Genomic DNA, 20,964 nt, shown 5'->3' on the forward strand with positions numbered 1-20,964 from the left:
GCACTGTGTTATTCTAAAATAAATGGTTTAAAATAGAAATAATAAAAAAAATAAGTTTCGAAAACTTAAAATTTTTAATTAATATTTTTCAAAATCTAAAATTTTGAAATGAAAACTTTTCAAAACTTGTATTTTTGAAATTAATATTAACTAATTTAGTGCAAATATTTTATTAGAGAAATTAAACAAATACACAATTTTCAAAAACTAGATTTTTGAAATTAAAAATTTTCAAAATCCGAAATTTTGAAGTTAGCATCAACTAATTTAGTGAAAATATTTTATTAGATGAAATAAAAACATTTTTAAATTTTCCAAAACTCAAGTTTTGAATTGAAAATTTTTCAAAAACTAAAATTTTGAAATGAAATATTTTCAAAAACTGAAATTTTGCAATTAGCATCAACTAATTTAGTGAAAATATTTTATTAGATGAAACATTGTTAAATATTCCAAAACTCAAGTTTTGAATTGAAAATTTTTCAAAAACCAAAATTTTGAAATTAAAAATTTTCAAAAACTGAAATTTTGAAATTACCATCAACTAATTTAGTGAAAATATTTTATAAGATGAAATGAAAACATTTTAAAATTTTCAAAAACTGAAATTTTTCAATTAAGACCAACTTATTTCAAGTGAATAACTTTTTACCTAAAAAAAAAATTGGAAACTAATAATTAAAGAAAAATTTTTTAATTATTAATTTTTTAAATATTTTTTTAATTCAAAATTTTTCCTTGAGTGGCGTGCATAGGTTCGTTTTGTGCATATAATAATTAAATATTTGTCTATTAAATATAATTTTCATACTAATTTCACTCGCTACAATAGAATTTAAACTTTATGTCTGCATACTTATTCTTAGCACTGTTATAGTTAATATTATACTTATTGTTGTTGTAATAGTTATAGCTGTATGGCATTTGATACACATTTTTTGCTTTGATTCGTACTTTGGTTCCAGTAATTTGTAAAGTGTTTCGAACAAAATCAAGATATAGTTTATATACATACATATATACAGGTATGTATAAACAACAAAAACAAGTTAAAAGCTAATTTCGTTTTGATTTGCGAAGTTCTTTGGGGATTATTTCTGCTATAATTTATGAATTTTTATATGTTCCAGATTTTATTTTTTTTTTGATTTTCCAGTTTCTTCACTTTGTTTGTATTAATATTTTGTATATTCGAATTTTCGAAATCTCAATAACTTTATTAATTTTCATATTTACCATGCCATGCTCATCCTCATCCAGCCTACTGTGTTTGATAGGGTTGTTGATAATTTGGTTGCTGGTATGGCGGTAGTTGTGGATATTGCTGTTCATAACCGGGCATTTGTTGTTGTTGTGGTTGTTGCGTGTAGTCATACGCGCCATATGCGCTAGCATCAGCTGTCTGGTCGGGCATAACACTCTCCTCGGGTATAGTGCCACCCGATATGGCGGCGAAGGGATTATTGGCCACGTGACCGGTCGCACCATAATTGATGGCATTCGGTTGTTGCATTTGACTCTGTTCGGTGTATTGCGGTGTGACGCCCTGTCGCAAAAAATAATGAAATTTTGTAAGAGTTCAAAATATAAATATAAATATAATTGCAATGCATTAGAAAGCAACTTCGAAAGGGTAGAAGGGAGCTTTAATGTAGCTTTTGTTGTGACAAAATGCACTTTAGACCTCATTTTTCACCACTTTTCCCATTCCCTTTGTGCTATGCTTCGTAAAAGCATATTTTCTGTATATAATACCGTTATTGCATGTCAATTTGTACATCAACAACTCACTCACTCAAAATCATAAATCAACTTACAAAGGACGTCTCCTTGGTGTACCCGCCTTGACTGGGATCTTCGGCAATTGCGCCCATTGGTGGTGCCCACACCTGTTTCTCTTCGTGCGGTGGCTCGGCCCAGGGTTGTAGTTCGCCGGAAGCGAAGATGCCATAGAAAGTGCAACCGACTAAATGAACGCATGCGGCGAGCGTGAAGACGGTGGTCCAACAGCCGTGGGGCTAAGTGTGATAATCGGATAATTTATGATTAATAATAAAAAAGACAACACCATTGGATTTGATGGTGGCAGAAATTTTCAGAAATCATTGACATTTATATGCATTTGAACCCTATTCTAGTGAGGTAAGTACCACCAGGCGTTGTCTACCAAAAAATAGAAGTATTTAAAGGAACAAAACATTATATATAAACGTTGGTCTAACATAAAGTTAGTGTGGTTGAAGAGAGAACCGGTCTTTGAGTACCGTCGCCCACGCTTAATGCACATTTCTCAGAATTCCCTGTTTACTTTTACACCGTTCTGGTCCTACACTGTCTCTTCAAAACCAAAACCTCACTACTTACATCTTCATCAATCAAGCTATCCAGCGCGTAGGGCACAATTATACCAGCCAAGGTACCAATACCGTTTGAGAGACCCATCAAAATACTAGCGTAGCGTGGTGCAATATCCAGATGATTGACATTATAACCGGAAATGGCGAACCCACTGAAGGCAACGCCACAAGTCAGCGCAAACATGGCGCCGGTCTAAACAAAACAAGATTTTAATGGAACGTATTTTCATTAAATATTTTATAAAACCATTGCTAATCATACTCACCGCCGTATCGGAGTGCGCAACGAAGAGAAAGAACAAACCCTCCATACCGAAACCGCCACAATTGAAGAGCTTACGCACATTCGTGGTCGACATAATGCCATTCTTACGCAAATGATCGGCCAACATGCCACCGAATGGCACAATCGTGGTCATAATCAAATGTGGCAACGAACCGATGAAACCCGCCTCCTCCACTTTAAAACCGAACTTATGCTTGAGGAAGGACGACTGGAAGAGCACAAGCAGATAGAAATTCCACGAGCGACAAAAGTTCGCCACAATAATAGCGTAGACGGGCATGGATCGCGCCATTTCACGCCACGGTGTGGTGCTCAACGACGGCATTGTCGGCTGCAAAGAGGTCTCGCCCAGCGATTTCTCGATATATTTCAATTCCGGTATGCTGATGGCAGGATGTTTGCGGGGATTCTCAAAGCAGAGCCACAACCAAAAGAGGTACCTGAGGATTTTTACAAATAAGTTTATGAAATTTGAGGGAATTTCTTCTATATTTCTTCGTACCATGTTATGCCGAACATGCCGTAAGCATAGAAGGGCGCCTGATAGCTAATCGCATCGGCGAGCAGACCGGACAGCGGCAGACCGACCACAACGCCCGCATATGAGCCGCTGAATGCTAATGTGGCCAGACGTGAACGCTCCATGGGTGGCGCCCAAAAACGCCAGATACCATGACAAGCTGGATAGGTGACACCCTGTATGTGGCCATTGTGGACATGGGCAAAGGAAATGCAAAATAGATTGTGGAATTAATGGAAATGAAAAGGACTCATAACAGAAAGTATAGCACATAGTTAATATTATTTTATTGTTGTTTTGGGTGATTTATTTTCACTATTTATTTGCAGACAAAAAACAACACAGGAAACAGGAAACGCAAGATTTACATTGATGAAACGAAGTAGAAAAAAATATAAATACAATCAGAAAAAACGATTTGCTCATCAAAAGATGACGAAAGGATTTGGCAGTAGCAACCCTCAACGCCTAAAAGCAGATTACATCATGTTTTCATTTCGCCAAACAACAACAACAGGCGTATTAATAATATGAAAAGAGAGCTTAAATGCATGTATGTGAGACATATACACATGTAATCTTGAATAAATATACAATATAGCAATACTTTCATATGATTCAATTTCATTTTGAATGCCTGCAAATCATACGTCTGATGAGCTGTGCGCAGTCAAATTCGAAAAATCTCGAATTTACAGAGAATTCAAGTGGCTTTGATCTGCTTAACGCAAATCGAATTTCATACAAAACGTTACATCTCTTATATGACAAATATTGTCTGATTTCCTTTCATAAACCTCGTCCAATTTGAATGCTCCTTTTTTTTTTGTACATCTCTATCACCACTCACCTCGAATAGCCCCTGTGTTACACGCACACCTATCAACACATAACCATGACACACGGCCATCACCACAGGCACCAATAAATGCAACGTTGCCGAGCATACAATTGATAAGCCGAAGATTTTATTAGCCGGAAATCTCGATGCTATGAAACCACCCGGTATTTGTGTGACCAAATAGCCCCAGAAGAACGATGAATCCACATGACTCTCCACAGCGACACTCCAATTCATGAATTTTGTCTGTAAAGAAATATAAATATGATTTTATTGTTGTGTATTATTTATTTTAGTAGGTTATTGCAAATGTATATTAATATGTAATAGTATGGAAAACACTTTTAGTGAAGAAAGACGGTCTTATCGGTCTTTATCACAATTTAATGAAGAATTTCTTAATCGATGAGTTTAACCCCCGAACTTTTTCTAAAATCTAAGGTTCATTTGATTTTTTATAGACCTAAATGTCCTTACAGTTGGTCGAAAAAGGTTAAAATGCTTGGCGAAATATTCTTAGAAATGTAAAAAATTGGTCTGTAAAGGCAAATTCCCGTTACGTTAATTTTTTTATATTATTTCTTATCGTTTTAACTAGACTATGAAGCAAAAATGTTACACAACAATCTAATAAAAAAAATTGTAAAGAAAATCTTATTTCAAATGTTTATTTTCGAGCAAGAGTTCAAAAAGGCACATTTGAAAATATTAAGATGTATCCCTAAGACCTCAGCTAAGCTCTGGTTTATTTTGTTCTGTATTCGATAGTGTATACTTTCAAAAAAATCCTGTGAAATCGGCAAGATTGTATATTTAATAGTTTCTGAATAGCAGAGTTCTAAAGAGCGACCGCTCACAGGTATAAAACTCGATAGATGAAACCTTAAACATTCATCCCTTGGTTTTTCTCGAAACATATTTTTTTCAAAACTGCTGACATCATAACTCAACGGGAAATTGATCAATTGAAACTAAGTATTCTTGAGTATATTTACTAAATAATGACCCCATATTTTTGATCGGTTGAAAATTGTGAAATTGCCCTTAAAAACGACCATTTTTTACTTAAAAAATTACATTTTTTCCGAATTATGCATAATAAAGATAATTTTTCATACATAATAAGGATATTTTTTATTGTATGAAGCAATATTGAAACTGTTGAAGGTTAAAGTGATGTGAAATCACTTAAGTCTTTAATTGTGCCGTGGCTCCAAAAAAAAGCAAAAAAACAAGTAAGTAATTTACCCATAAATTCGGCATAAAGTTTAATAGAATAACGAAAATCGTCATATATAGTATATGAGGGTTGAGGTAATTCCTGAACCGATTCCATTCATTTCAACCAGCATTCAACCAGCAAGCTGCACTATATCCAAGACTATACACTCACTTAATTTTGCAAAGATATCCAATACATATATGTGGAATAAAGCCCACCGTATTTTTGATAAACCTATAATTAGGTATATGGGAGCTAGGAGATGGAGATGGATGGAGATTGGAACAGAACACTATTAGAAGAAAACAATTTTCTCTGAATTACATTGAATTATCAAAGAGATTTACCCATATTTTCGTTCAAAATTTACCCTTAGGCTCTGAGTTCAACATGTTCAATATCTGGGGCCTTGAAAAGTTATAATCGACAATTTTTTTACAAATGAACCCAGAGGTGATATACACTATTTGTGTAAAGTTTTATTGTGCTATCTTCATTGGTTCCTTATGTATATATTATAAAGTGAAGGAATCAGATGGAATTCAAAATTGAGTTATAAGGAAAGTAGACGTGGTTGGGAACCGATTTCGCCCATTTTTTGTCCGTGTTATCAGGGGGTCAAGAAAATATTATATACCGAATTTCATTCGAATCGGTCGAATAGTTCCTGAGATATATATCCCATTTTGTAAAAAACTCTGAGTACAGCTTTCATCTGCCATTTCTTATGTAAAATTTAGTGTTTTTGACGTTTTTCGTTAGTGAGTTAACCCACTTTTAGTAATTATCAACCTAACCTTTCGAAATTAATAGCGTTTTCTTTTCTAAAAAAAATTACCATTTATTCTGCCCTGTACTCGGATTTTCAAATTGTGAGTGAGAGTTGACCAGCATAATAGGAAGACATTTTTTTGTTCTTTTATCATGTAAAAAATGGAACACATTCAAAGAGGTTCTGCAACATTTGTATAATGTTGAAATATAAAGAGGCAGCATTTTCATCGAGAAAAGAAAACGCTATAAGAATCGACTTCAGAAAGTTTGGTTTATATAGCTTTATTGCTTTGCGAGATATATACAAATAACCGATTTAGGGGCGGGGCCACGCCCACTTCCCCAAAATAATTACATCCAAATATGCCCCTTCCTACAGCGATCCTTTATTCCAAATTTTACTGTTATAACTTTATTTATGGCTTAGTTATGACACTTTATAGGTTTTTGGTTTTCGCCATTTTGTGGGCGTGGCAGTGGACCGATTTTTTCCATCTTCGAAAGCAACCTCCTCAGGTTGCCAAGGAATATGTGTTCCAAGTTTCATTTCACTCGTCATCCTGATCATATATGTACTTATAACCCCATATCTAACTCTTTTATTTCTTGGTGACACAAACAATCGTTTTGTGAACAAAACTATAATACTCTCTTAGCAACTTTTGGTGCGACAATATAATAATCATGACGGGAATTCCTTCAACAGACCAACTTCAATGCTCTAAGCTCCAAAAATTAATTATTAGAAATTTAGTATTATGTAGTTAAAGTTCATAGTTTGACTCCACTAAAAGACCTATCAGTATTGGTTTGCGAAGTACATATCCGTTTAGAGTCTACCTTAAAGTCTAGTCTGGGGAGATGATGTAATATCCAACATTTACCATATTATGTTTATTTCCAAACCTCAGTTGATGCACTTTATGCCATCTCTCTTACCTCACCAAACCCCTCTAGTCAATATATAAATGTATCCATTAGCAGCTGCAATAATGGGACTCCAGCCAACAATTGTTGCAACTGAAGAAAAGAGTACATAAGACCACAAATAAACTCGCAGCATTCAAGTGCGCCGTATTCAAATGGAAAATGCACACCCACCGCTGTATATTTATATAACCACAATGCATATTTTGCAACAAATGATGCGGAATCTCGATAGCTAAGTGCATAGCAACAAAAGTCACAAATAGCAGTGATACACATCTGACTAGAGAAAGGGGCTTGACAGAAAACGGAAAATAAATGCAAAAAACATCCTGCCGACGACGCAAAAGTTGGCGCCAGCAGTCGAAGCTCGCCGCAGCGCCCTGAAGGCATTATTAACGAGCGTGACGGAATTACGCCCATAACCATTGAAAAGCGAAATCTCTAAAACATTTACAAAACATATATAAATAAAAGGAAAAAAAAAATTAAATGCGGGGGTAGGGATCTGAGGGGGAGTGAACAACAAAGTACAAATATCAGTTGTGAATCATGAGCTTTTTCGCATGTGAAATGGGTGACGCAAGGAGGTTGGTGGCGTAAGAAAATTTCAGTTAACAGTGGCAAGCGCAAAAGTATGCTTTGAATGGCGGCACAACGAAATTTGAAACGTGACTTTGGCCTGCGGCATTTTTGGCAAATGTCAAAAATTAATTGACATATATATCACTCGACTGTCATACATACATACTTATGATTTCGCAAATTAGTTAAATCTCTGTCTTTCAATGAATATCGATATCATTAATTGTAGTATATGTATGTATTATATTACTGTAAATTTTAAAAATCGTCATTATTACCAAACCTATACTCACATGATTTTGTTCTCCTTTCAGTTTTGCCGCCGACATATTACAACGCATGCCAAACGATATCATAAAACCGATACAAGCCATCACGGCAATCGTGAAACGCGCCGGCAAACAAGGACACTCGGCTTTACAGTACTTATCGATTTTACGTAATGGCGGGCGTTCGATCTCCTCGAAAGAGGCTGGCGAATCGGGTCTATCATCGTCATATGGTATGCCGCCGCCGGGACCATCGCCAATCTTATCGCCATCTTCCATTTCTTCGTAACCGCCGTGGCCGCCATGATAGCCTTTGGAGATTTCAAATTTTTCCATATTCGGTTTGATGCTGGAAGAGATAAAGAGAAAGGCGAAAAAGATATTGGGTAAGTGAAATTATTTGGTTACTTTTTTATAAATATTTATATATCAAAAGTAGAGATTATCGGTCCAAAATCCTTATCGGTATGAAAAATTAAAGATAAAAATCTGTGAAATGCAATCATATTTATTGCACAGAATTCTTTCCTACTCATATTCTAAAACACCTTGATAATGACATTCGCATGACAACTGAAAATGCTGACCATCCCCATGGGTCGTATAAATTACAACTTAATGACCAAGTGGTCATAGAATGGCACTGTGAAGCCACAAAAATACCTGTTGATTGGAAGCTTTCAACATAATTGAGCAATAAAATCTGAGAAATGCGAAGGCGTACTCGGAAAAAAGTATCACAAACTCAAACTCTCCCACTCACACATATTCCACAAACAACGGTATACCGCATGGCGCACACGGATTTACCGTTTGAAATGTGTGATACCGGCAACCAGCGGTAAATACGAGTGTTGCCACCCCAAAACATAGGAAAACAACCTTTGCAACAACAACAGCCAACACAGGCGTTGACTGCTGTTCACCGCAGCGAGTCTAAGGCAAACCAAACCGAACTCCCAAAGGAGCTGACAGCAGCCAGCCAGCAAATAAGTGACTCGAGTGTGAATTTGTTGTAGTGAAACAAGTTGTAGACACACACATGTGTATGTATTTCTCACTTGCTGGGGTCGCATAGTTAAGGGGTGCTGTTGTTGTTTTTCTGCCCTCAGCTCGCTTGTTTGTCGGTGTTTTGCGCTAGAAGCTGCGACATACGTGTCCAATTGAAATAAAATTCAATTTTATTAAGTGCGTATCAATAGTTGGCGAGATGCCTGTGGACTTTGTTGTTGGCGTTTTCTATGTTTTGTTGTTCGAAATGGTAAATATTTTCTTTCGTGAGTTCGCTAGGAACTGCGGTACGAAGTTGGCATGGTTTTAGTAAGAGCTTTTCGGAAAAGCTTCAAAAAGTTCAAAAACTCTCGATGGTTTCATTAGATTCTAGACCGGACAGATGCACCAAAATTAATAGAATTGAAGGAGTCTCAAACTGACCCAAGATAATCATATTGACCCGGTATAATTAGAAAGAAAATGGAAAAACTTTTCAAGGAATAGAGTCTGAAAGATAGTCGATAACATAAATTTACTTAAGGTTCCAAACTCTCAACCTAAGTATCCAACTTTCTCTCCATCTTATTTCCCATAAATATTCTGAATGCTTTGAGACTACGAAACGTCTGTCGTCGTTCTGACTTTAATTCGTATTAAAACTGTTTGGGTAACCTTTCAAAACCAGTACTTTCAGTCTAACTTGTTCAGAAATATATCTCTTGAATACTAAGCCAAGGCCACGAGCACGAAGTATACAGTGCAGTCCTATGGTAAAACAAAGGTAATGAATATTTGTCTGAGGAAGCCTTTTGCTGACCAATAATCCATACCAATACTATCAGTGTCCTTCAAAAATCGGAAGACATGGTGGATGATGGGATCAGATATTTTCTTGGTAAAGTTAATATATTTTGGAATATTTTTTATGGATTTTATCGAAAAAATTTTGGATATTTTTTTTAGGTGTGCCTAATGTGGGAACCTAAACTTGAAAGACCTCTATTATGGCTTTAAAGCTTTGAATTTTTATTAAAAATAATTTTGTATGTATTAATTAGAAAGGTCTTAGGTCCTTAGCGCCTCTTGGGACATTACATTTCTATCATAAGTTTGGTTTCATCCAGAACTAAAGTGCTTAGAGCTTCGGCCGAAAGCTTAGTTAAATCCGAAAAGTTTACTTTCTTCCTAAAATAGAATCGTACTAGTTTCATTTTCCTTCCTCATCATCCTTTATACCTTCCTCCATCAGCACGAAGCCAACGCTGGCAAAATCAATTAACAACACAAAAGATCGTTGCCATAACAACAACAATAACGCAAATAATCTTGTTTTCGCCGCCATTTGAAGTGCTTCAATTGGCTTTTGTACTTTTCCACCGACTTACGGCCAATTATTTGGGTATTTATGAGTAAATGGCATAAACTGCTGCCACACCACGGAGCAGTAGCCAAGCTGTGTCGTTATGGTCGAGATTTTTCATACCAAAAAATTCTTAAAACACAAATGCAATACCTTGCTCAGATTCTTTTGCGATTTGACAAATAAACTGGCCGCACAGAAGCCTTACTAATTGCCTGAAAAATGCGCTTAGTTGCAACGTAACAACAAAAAAATCAAAGACAAATGAGAAATATTTTTCAATTTTTTTTCTAAAACTCTCGGCTCCTAAAACTATGCAAGTTATTCGGTCAAGCCAAGCGTCATCCCCATATCAGTGGAATATGAAGAGTAATATTGGCACACATTTCACTGTCAATTGACAGAGAACAAGGAAAAATAGAAATAACTGTCGTTGTGTGTGTGTCAGTGTCATGACGAGCAATATCGTGCTTTAGCCATTAATCAACCCACTTACAAGCCACTGGTCGCCCGAATTTTGTTGCTTAAATGCCACAACTCCCTGTCGCTTTCGCATTTCCCACTTTACCTCGCTGCCTTGCAAATATTTGCCAGTTGTCTCATAATTCAAATATCTGCCATTTTTCTCTGACGCACACACCACCGCTTGCTCTCCAGCTCCTTGCTTGTTAATGTCCTTGTTTTCGTATTTCTAAGTAGTTCGTTTGCCAAGTCCCGACATTTCTTATTCCGAACACACACAAACTCACAAAATAGATATCTCAATACATTTTTTTCATTTTTGGCAACATTTATGCTTGCTCTTCCTCAATCGCTATAAATTTCGTGTCTCTCCTCCTCAGTTTAGTTGCCCTTTAATGTCAGCCAGTTAGTCTGACGCCAATTTTATTTCGCATCTCCACTAAGATATGTATCTTTGAATGATTGTTATGTTATGCTCGCATATATTCGGTTTGGTTTATTATGGCGCGCATATCCTTGTCGCTACAGTAAAAATTTTGCAGACTTTTAGGCGTCCAATAGATTAAAAGTAGTGGCGCCAACAGTGTTTTGAGTATGCTCGAGCATACAGCGAGTGTTTGTCTGTGACGGCAGTGACGCGACTGGATTTGTGGCGCTGGTTGAAGTTAGCAGACTGCAGACAGGGTTTGGGTTAGTAATGGAGTTTCCGTATAGTTTGTTGTAGCATACATTTCTGCGTACAGGCAGTTTCTTGGAGGTAGTGGTAGTGTATGATGATGCAGTAACGAATATTTTACTGTTTGAATTTTGTATTAGAAAATTTATTTATTGAAATTATGCAAAAATTGTTGGGATTGACTAACTTCGGATTGTAAAATGCTCATTATTTTGGACCAATTTTTTGATATATTTGGATCTAAGTAAAATTTGTCACGTTTTATAGGAATTGATTTGAATGCAAAACACTATTGATATAAAGTATTTTCCTAACGGCCGCCCTCTCTCTATATAATTCCGGGCCTATTAATGGTCCATGGTCCTATCTAAATCAAGAGGACTTCAAAAATAAAAGAAACAATGGATTCGTGACAAAACCGTGTTCTGCGAATATCCAAAACTAATAGAAGCTGGAATCAATTTATACGAACTTCTTTGATCCCTATATCTCGAAATACATGTTTTTAACCCCCGGCTTCCTTGTTTTAGCATTAAAAAGCTTTCGATGAAAGAATCTTATATTCCATCTGAAAGGTTATTGAGCTCTCAGCTAAGGCAACAACAGCAAAAACATAATATAAGGTCTAATCAAACTACTTTTGAGATCTAATCCCAAATTTACAAAAACGAAACAAAGTTTTAGTGGGGGAAAGAATTAGATTATTAACAAAATATTAATGGTAAGACAATACAAAGCTGAGGGTATCTAATCTCAGATGTACTTTTTGATTTAGATCGATCATATGGTTAGAGATATACGATTATCCATGCCAAGGTGAATCTTGCCTCGAGACCAGTTTATGATATGTTTTATACAAAAACCTAATATTTTGTCGAAGATAATAATATTTTACCAGCTTTTAAAAATGTCGGGGTCTCAGAAGGAGGCGTGGTTATTGCGGAATTTAAAAGGTTTTCGTATATTGGCATGCTTAAGACATTTTTTTTATTGTTATTATAAAGCAAAGCTATCTTCCCACTCAAATTTTTGAGTTGATGGCGACTGGAACTCTCTGACAAATTAAAAACCGATATGAAATATTTATTAGTAAATTTCTTCATAAGCCAATGTGTGAAAATACGACGATATATGTATATGGATATTTCCATATACCACCCTACATACCAGACACTGAAGTTCCCTCCTTTCTACAACCGACTACTACCACATGAACTGTAGTTATATTGGAAATACATATAAAAAAATCATTCCATGGTATATGAATATAAAGACGCACATTAAGAAACCATTAAGATGAAAGTGTTGTGTAGTGGCATTGTGACTGAGCAAAGCAATTTCAATTACAATACCAATAAGTGGAGAGATCTGAGAGAAGAGGCAGGAGCAAGTGGCGTACGTTGGCTGGCAATGAATATGTCATTCAGTTTGCATACAATTTCTGCGGCTATCAATTGCCAATGCGTTGCCAAGCAGGCGCTTTGAAGGAGTACAATAAAAGCAGTGAAGGATGGAGATGAAGAAGAAGAGATGAAGAAGGGCGCAAATGAATGCGGAAGAAAACGAAAAACACTTTGCGCGTAACCAAGATGCGTTTCTAGTGTTAAATGAAAGTGAAATCGAAAGTAAGTGTGAACAACAAAAACAACAAAGCGTCGTATCAAAAACATTTAAATGAATCGAATAGCGGTTTTATTGTGCTGCGATATACTATATGTATTCTATACCTCATTCTAATTCAAATTTCGCATTCAAAGCAGGTCGATTTGTTGTACGGCTTTTAGGCGCCCGAGCCAGCTCACAGTTCTAATATGTCTAAGACCGCGCGGAAAAGTCTTCACGCGCTTGCATATCCACTTCCACGCTGTACAGTGCTGGAACAATGCCGCTGTTTGACAGACACTTGTGCGCGTCTTCTTGTGGCATCCGACCTCCTTAAGTGGCGGCTGTCAGCGTAGCGCTGTTGGAACGCTTAGTTCTTACTTACTTTCGCCTTTTCTGTATTTGATTTGAATAACATTTTCACGCTTTCCACGCTTTTCAATTTCATTTTCTTTGTTTGCCATCAAGTGGTTTGAAGAGGAGGGTGTTGTGATACTCCGTGTCTTCGCTTAGCTTTTAACGCATTTTTTCAATCCAATACTAATTTACCGTACTTAGTAATGTTAACGGCCGCAATTACTACAGTTATCTCATAGTTTAATAATTAAAGTGAGGTTGGAAATAATAATCGAGGGGAATTCAGGATGATTGAAGAAGGCGAATGAAGTGTCATTGCCAAGAAACTTGGAAGGACTTTAGATACTAGGCCTTTTTGAGATCCAGTATTCAGAATTCGAATACTTGGTAGTAATCTTAAAGCAACCAGAAATTGTTGGGCTATCTTTGTAGTAGATGAATCCTTGGTTCATAGTTCATAGTTGGATTTCAAAGCAGAACTTATGGAAGTATTCGCAATCTCTCAATGATTTTTTTTTCTTTCTATGCATATCGGACTGACGTCATTACTACCTACCGTGCCAAACCCGCCGATGGTAATTAGTGCCATTCCCGACTTCTAGTCCGCCTTCGTTATCTGCCGCCATACTTTGATCTGATGCATCGGACTACTTTTCCCATATTTTTTTAAGGACTCCGAAAAAATCCTGACTTACTTAATTATAATAACTTTTACGAACCCCTCGTAACTTCGACCTTCATCAGCGAAGTTTGAGATGCCTTTAGCTTATTACTGAATTTTAAAAACCTCTGTTTCACCTGTAAAACCCATTCAATAAGTTTAATTGAATCTTTCATATCTTTTAAATGACAACTCAATTGCTCAATCACTCTGGCAGTAGCTAAATAGATCTCTTACTACTCTAAATTACAACACATTCCTCTTGCAACTGCCGTCACTTATCAAAAACTCATACCCACAACACCTACGCAGCTTCGGTTACCTAGCAAAATAGAGTCGAGTTGAGTTGAGAGCTCATAAAGCTCGCTCGCACTTCATAAAAATTTCCGTTGAACGCGTGCACTTTCTTCTCAGCGACATCCTCGATGCACGTGCATGGAACGTGTCCGGAATTCCGGCTCCACAAGTGCGATACATCAACGCCCACTGGCGACGCACCCACATACCAGTTACGTATACTCGTATGTATGCCTGAATTGAATGCGTCGCGTGGCATAGCCGGCATGCCAGCGCGTTTAATGTCATACTCTTGGAATTTCTACGTTCACAATTCGATGCTTTTTCTTTGCTCCGGCGTTTTTTCTTCAAGCTTTTGTTTGTGCCACAAACCACTCTCAATTTTTGCTTGTGTCATCGACTTGTCCTTCATTGACTTCTTAGCTGAGTTATCTTCGCGGTTTGAGTTTGTTATTGGTATGTCAATAATTTTACAACTTTCCGGCGGCACACATACACAGAGTCTATTTTAGATTTCTTACAAATTTAATGGACTCTTTTTGTGTACAGTTTTTTTTCTAAGAGACTTCATCTTTGCTTGGAGACTATCTCGAGCTGGTAATGTATAAATTTTGATTGAATCATAAAGAAAATATGCGAGAATTTTAAAAGTCCGCTTAGATCTGTCCTATAGATTCTATGGAGTGTACGTTCAGAAGACCACAGAATTAATATACTACTGACCCACTATTTTTTTTCAAGTAGTCAATTACACTACTTTTAATGTTCAGAGGACCACTTTTAAGACACCTACTTTTTAAGATGTTTCAGGCCGATTCTTCGATAGGTATTTATGTAAGTAATTTCTCCGATTATAATTGAATCGATAACAGCGCGCCATTCTTCACTTCTCCCCGGAATTCGGCGCCAGTTGGAAATCCCAAATGTAACCAGATCGCTCTCCACCTGGTCCTTCAAACGGAATGGAGGTCTTCCTCTTCCTCTGCTTCCACCGGCGGGTACTGCATCGAACACTTTCAAAGCTGAAGTATTTTCGTCCATTCGGACAATATGACCTAGCCAGCGTAGCCGCTGTATTTTTATTCGCTGGACTATGTCTATGTCGTCGAATTACACATACAGCTAATCAATCCATCGTCTGCGTTATTCGCCGTTGCCAAAGTTTAAGGGACCGTAAATCAGCCGCAAAACCTTTCTCTCTAAAACTCCTAGTGCCGTCTCATCGGATATTGACATCGTCCACGCTTCTGCACCATAAAGCAGGACGGTAATGATAAACGACTTATAGTGTTTGATTTTGGTTAGTCGATAGAGGACTTAACTTTTCAATTGCCTACTTGCCAGTCAAAAGTAGCACCTGTTGGCAAGAGTGATCCTTCTTCCATATACATATATCTCTTCTAAAAACTAAACTGATGTATACTGGTCGTTCATTAAGTTCTTAGGGACTCTTTCGAACTTCTTACCATCTCTTCTCAAGAGATTACTTGAGATCAATATTTTTAGGCATTTGCTATAAAAAATACCGTTATTATTTCTAATATTTTTGAAACTTCATTATCTTTATTGGCTATAAATCTCACCATAACAAATCGAAATTATAATTATCAAGCTTGTTTAAAAATGTACAGCTCAATCTTGAGCCGCAGCAACCCCCCTCTGCTATAAAAGAACTCAGGGGGAAGTCAAAGAGAAAATGAAATATGGTTCGAATTCGTTGCTGTAATAAACCGTAACAAATGATTTCATTTTCCGCCAGCTCAAGTAGCGTCACTACGAGTTGACTACAACCGCGGCAACAACAACAATATCAAATTTGATTGCCATTCACTCATATTCCAACCACCCACCAATATGACGGGGGTCTTCGCTATGTCCAGTCACTGGTCCGTTAAATTAAATTTCGAACTTTTGAAACCGTTCTTTTTAGATTGTTGTTGTATTATACTGCAAAAGCCAAACTTACCCACTGAAAGCACCCGTAGCCTTCTCCTTAAATGCTGCTAAGCCCTTCATGTTGTTGGTGTTATTGTTATTGCTTTTACTTTAGCTGCTGTGCGTTGCACTTTTCACTGCTGGCTGTGTTGTTGTTTTTGTTGTTATTTGTAATGCTTAGTTATTGTTTTTGTACACTCGTGGTTGGTCGCCGTTAGATTTCACGGAAAGTTGATTACCGCTTCATGGGTGGTCCACAGCCGACGCCCAAAATTTCTCACACCCACCACTCGTATTTACCGTTACAACTTATTTTTCCACCGTCACCTTTTCGCACACTAATACGCTTATCTGCTGCGCGCGTTCATATCACGGCAATTCATTTATGCGCCTAAAGTTATGCTACACTTTTGCGTTTGCAAGCAAATCTATGCGCTCCAGTGCCCAGTTTTGCACTTTAATTCGCTGTTTACGAGCTCAATTCGTTGGTGGCACCCACACATGACATAAGCATATACTTTACGGGTATTTATTGGATTTTATTACATTTGTTGAAATTCATAATTTCATTCCATTGGTTGGTTGTGTATGCGTTGACTTCGTGTTGTTGTTGTTGCTGTTCAGCTTGTGTGTTGTCGTTCTATTTGTTTTTGTACCAGCAGCGCAAATACAGCAGTAATAACATCAGTTGCCGTTTTGGGGTCATTTTCCATTTCTACAAAGACATCAGAGAGAGAGAAAAAAATTCGAAATGAATTTCGCATTTCACTGAAGCGTGTTCATTTGCTGATAAGCAAATGTTAAAGCTTTTTGTGTGTAATTTATTTGCTACAGTCCCCTTCAACTACTCACACTCGTGTCTTATGTGTTTCATAAGCGGATTATTTTAATAAATTTCTCTTTTTGCTTCAGGAAAAAGTGATCAGTTGTTGAAATTGTGCATAGTTGCATAGTTTTGGGAGCGAAAGATGGGTGAATAGGACAAATATATTTATTAAGGAAGTAAATATATAATAAAAAACTAAAATTATTAATTCTTATTTTTTTTAATAGTGGCTCGAGAAGTCCAGAATTTTTCAAATTACTCATTACATCTTTAACGATGATTTTAAGATTTCTAAACCATATCATAGGAACTGAACTGTACTAATTTTAAACAATTAGCCTAAAAGGACTGCTATTTTCATATTTAGGACAGTCTAAATACTCGATCTCTTCTACAAAGTGTAATACTAAAATTCTCTGAACATTTCAATCATCTATTACACACCCATTCTACTACTTTTAATAAAAATTATTTTTGAAAAACTGTCAAAGTATTATTAAAACCTCGATCGAACTAGTAGCAATCGCAACTTCTGAGCCATTATGTGGAATTTCGGTAGTAATGAGGCAGACAATAATGAAACAGCGCATTCCAAGATTTACTTAATATTAGGTTGTCAAATATCTCCCTTCCATCCTTCTTTTTTGTCCTTTGAATTTCGCGGCTATGTATAAAGCGCTACAGAGCTCGTATCTGCCAATACTATACACCTTTGAAAGGTCTTGACATAACCTACAAAACGACGCTTTGCATGATTAGTTTGGATATTGCGTTCAACAGTTATAGACGTGTAAACATGGAGTTTACCAACGCCGAAATTCGTGCTATTTTCAAGATCTCCTTCGTTAAAGGCAAATCCGCTAGAGAAACGTTCCGTGAGATTAATGGTGTTTGGGGATGGTATTCTATCACTTCGAACTGCGGAGGAATGGTTTCGACGATTCAGAGCGGGTGAAAACGACACCATGGATAAGTCAGCCGGCAGAAGACCTCTGACGACGAATACCGGTCAAATCATGGAAATCATCGAGTTAGACCGGCATGTGGCATCTCGTGACATCGCCCAGGAGATGGGAGTTAGTCACCAAACCATTTTAAACCACCTACATAAGGCTGGATACACAGAAAAGCTTGATGTTTGGGTGCCGCAAAAAACCTTCTGGATCGGATCAACGCCTGCGATAAGTTGCTGAAACGGAACGAAGTCGACCCTTTTTTGAAACGGATGGTGACTGAATCACATACGACAATATCAAGGGAAGACAGTCGTGGTCGAAGGCCGGTGAATCATACCAAACAGTGGCCATGGGAGGAAATCATCCACTTTGAGCTGCCCCCATGGCCAAACGCTTAATTCTACCACCTTCTGCGAACAACTGGACCGCTTGAAGCAGGCGATCGACCAGAAGCGTCCAGAATTGGCCAACAGGAAAGGTGTAGTGTTCCACCAAGACAACGGCAGACCACACACTTCGTTGATAACTCGTCAGAAGCTATGGGATATCGGATCGGATGGGAGGTTTTATCGCATCCACCATATAGCCCGGACATAGCGCCACTGATGAAAGTGATTACCACCTGTTCCTGTCCATGGCGAACGCCCTTGTTGGTGTAAAGTTGAACTCAAAAGAGGCTTGTGAAAAGTGGCTGTCCGAGTTCTTCGCAAATAAGGTGGGGGCTTCTACGAAGGGGGTATTATGAAGTTGCCGTCTAGATGGAAACAGATTATCGAACGAAACGGCGCATATTTGAACTAAATCCGATCACTGTAACAGTTTTTTAAATCATTGATTAAATAACAAAAAAGGCGGAAGGGAGATATTTGCCAATCTAATATATTATTACCTAAACAGACGGACTTTAGAAAATAATAATCTTTCGAAATATTATTCAATGAAAATCGTCGAGAAATATAATAATTTGTGAAGAGATCATAAATTTTTCCTCTTGATCACATATACTCCAAACCTTTTAGCCTTTTCCAGTGTTTAAGCTGATATTGTCTCAGAAATATCTACATGTTGAGTTTAAGCTTCGAACTAATTACTTTGGGAATACTAGTGGGATTTCGTAGCTTCTTTACCTTCGTTTCTCACCAAAACTGGGCTGTGTTGCCCTTCAATACTACAAATCTTCTTCATATCCATCTTTGTTGGATAGATGTATAAACTACCTATTAAACTTTAGGAAATCCATAATCAGTTTCTATAATAAATAAATCTATTATAATATTACTGTAGCTTAAGAAAATATGAAATATTTTTAAGGGCTTTTAAATTGATGATGATGGAGATATTCTTAACATTGCTAAATGCAAATCTAAAAAACTTTTTTTAACAACAGTGTTCATGGCCTGCAATTAAAACTGAAAAATCACTATACTTTATTCACTACATTGAAAGGAACAGGCCTATTTAAGCTAATGTGTATGGCACCTAAAAGTATGCTAAAGCTAAAGCAAGTTCGACCAATTTTTTTTGCATTTTTATTAGTAATATTTCGTTCTCAAAACTAAATTTATTCATTGGAATTTATATTAAAAGATCTGTAGGATTCTAACAATTTTATTAACAAATATCTCTAGTGTCCTTTAAGAAAAGATCCGGCGGCGCCAAAGTCAGACAAAATTAAAAATTCGATGTTTATTTTAAAAAAATGTCCAAAGCTTACTTTAAACCCCCAATTATATAGCTGATGAAATATGACTGAAAACTTTTAGGATCCTCCATTAACAGTCCAAGTTCCAAATATATACCACAAATATTACAATAGGAATAGGAATAGGGGACCAGAACTTTTTACCCATACATTTAATACAAATATTTATTCTCTCAAAAATACTTACACATCAGTTCTATGTAATCCATTTCACGGCTTCTGGTGTAATTAGTCTTTTGTAGATCGGCAGAGTTATATTACACGAGGATTAAATATTATTATTATAGACGAAAAACACACTTAAAATTTATCACAAACAAGGTACATCGATACAATTATTGATAAGTTAGATGTGGCGTCGGAGTTTTTAACGGATTTAACTGTGGAAATTATTTTTGAATTTTTAAAAATAAAATATCCCTCGAACCGAAAATTCTCGCTTTCACACTCACGGAAAAATTATAGAAATTGAATCAGAAAAAGAAATAAACCAAAAATGTTGTAAAAGAAAGCAAAGAACTTAAATGGTCCACAACAGCCGCGGCGACATCTCGCGAACCGAGCGTTTAGCTGCGCGAGCAAAACGTTTGGAGCTCTAACGGAAGACTGCGAGCGCTGCGATTGACAGCTGCAGCAAGTGCCAAAGCAGTGGACGTGGAAGATCGAGGCAATCTGTAACTAGGTATTTGCGTCCAGCATGTATACAGTGTTGCAAAGCTGAGATTTGAGCTAGGTGCGCGCTGATTGCAGACGTTGTGGAGCGTGAGATGCGAGTGCGAGTGAGTGAGGGGGATAGTTGAGCGTGAGTGGGTGCAAGGTTGTAAGAGTATATATAAGTTAGTGTGGGACTCGATAAGCGTGGGTTAGGAATTATGTGGGTTGCGATGATACAATTGATGTAGCGCACTCACTCACTCGCACTCGAACTGCGCTGCTGCAGCGGCGGACTAACTGCATATAACGGCAGAAATGTGCACTGGAACACATTGGAAGGTGGCAGCAGCAGCAGCACATTCCAATAGACTTTCTTTATGTATATATAATATATAACGGTATATAATGGCAGTGAGCTGTGAAAGTGAAAATTTTCGAGGACCTCGAGTCTGAGCTTTTTTCTATTAATTTTTTTCTTTTGCAATTTATTTATACACTTATTATTTAACAATTTTGCAACACTTGCTTTAATTATTTTTAATTTAATTCATTATTTATTTATTAAATATATATTTCTTTAGCTATATAATTTTTTTTTTTCATCTCTTAAACACTGACTATCACGTTGAGAGCTCCGCTTGAACCGTTTACACCACACAGCAGGACTACGCACGAAGAACTAGCCTCAGTATCCTTTTTAGC

At 36.9% G+C, this 20,964-nt stretch overlaps 1 protein-coding gene across 2 annotated transcripts; it reads right to left on the reverse strand.

Annotated features, from left to right (window-relative positions):
* Positions 1–591: 591 nt before the first annotated feature.
* Positions 592–20,938, reverse strand: LOC105217014 (vesicular glutamate transporter 1). Of its 2 annotated transcripts, XM_054228162.1 has the most exons (10): positions 20,881–20,938; positions 19,796–19,988; positions 16,156–16,839; positions 7,806–8,130; positions 4,014–4,250; positions 3,146–3,339; positions 2,624–3,083; positions 2,365–2,550; positions 1,818–2,018; positions 592–1,546 (listed from the first exon to the last, which is right to left on the reverse strand). In XM_054228162.1, the coding sequence occupies exons 3-10, from the start codon at positions 16,203–16,205 to the stop codon at positions 1,262–1,264; spliced, it is 1,938 nt and encodes a 645-aa protein (XP_054084137.1). In that variant the 5' UTR covers positions 16,206–16,839; positions 19,796–19,988; positions 20,881–20,938; the 3' UTR covers positions 592–1,261. The 2 variants fall into 2 exon arrangements, with proteins under 2 accessions (XP_054084137.1, XP_011190118.1); XM_011191816.3 differs by lacking the exon at positions 20,881–20,938 and having other exon boundaries at positions 19,796–20,408.
* Positions 20,939–20,964: the final 26 nt, after the last annotated feature.

This window comes from Zeugodacus cucurbitae, chromosome 3 (assembly GCF_028554725.1).
Source record: "Zeugodacus cucurbitae isolate PBARC_wt_2022May chromosome 3, idZeuCucr1.2, whole genome shotgun sequence".
Classification (NCBI taxonomy): domain Eukaryota; kingdom Metazoa; phylum Arthropoda; class Insecta; order Diptera; family Tephritidae; genus Zeugodacus; species Zeugodacus cucurbitae.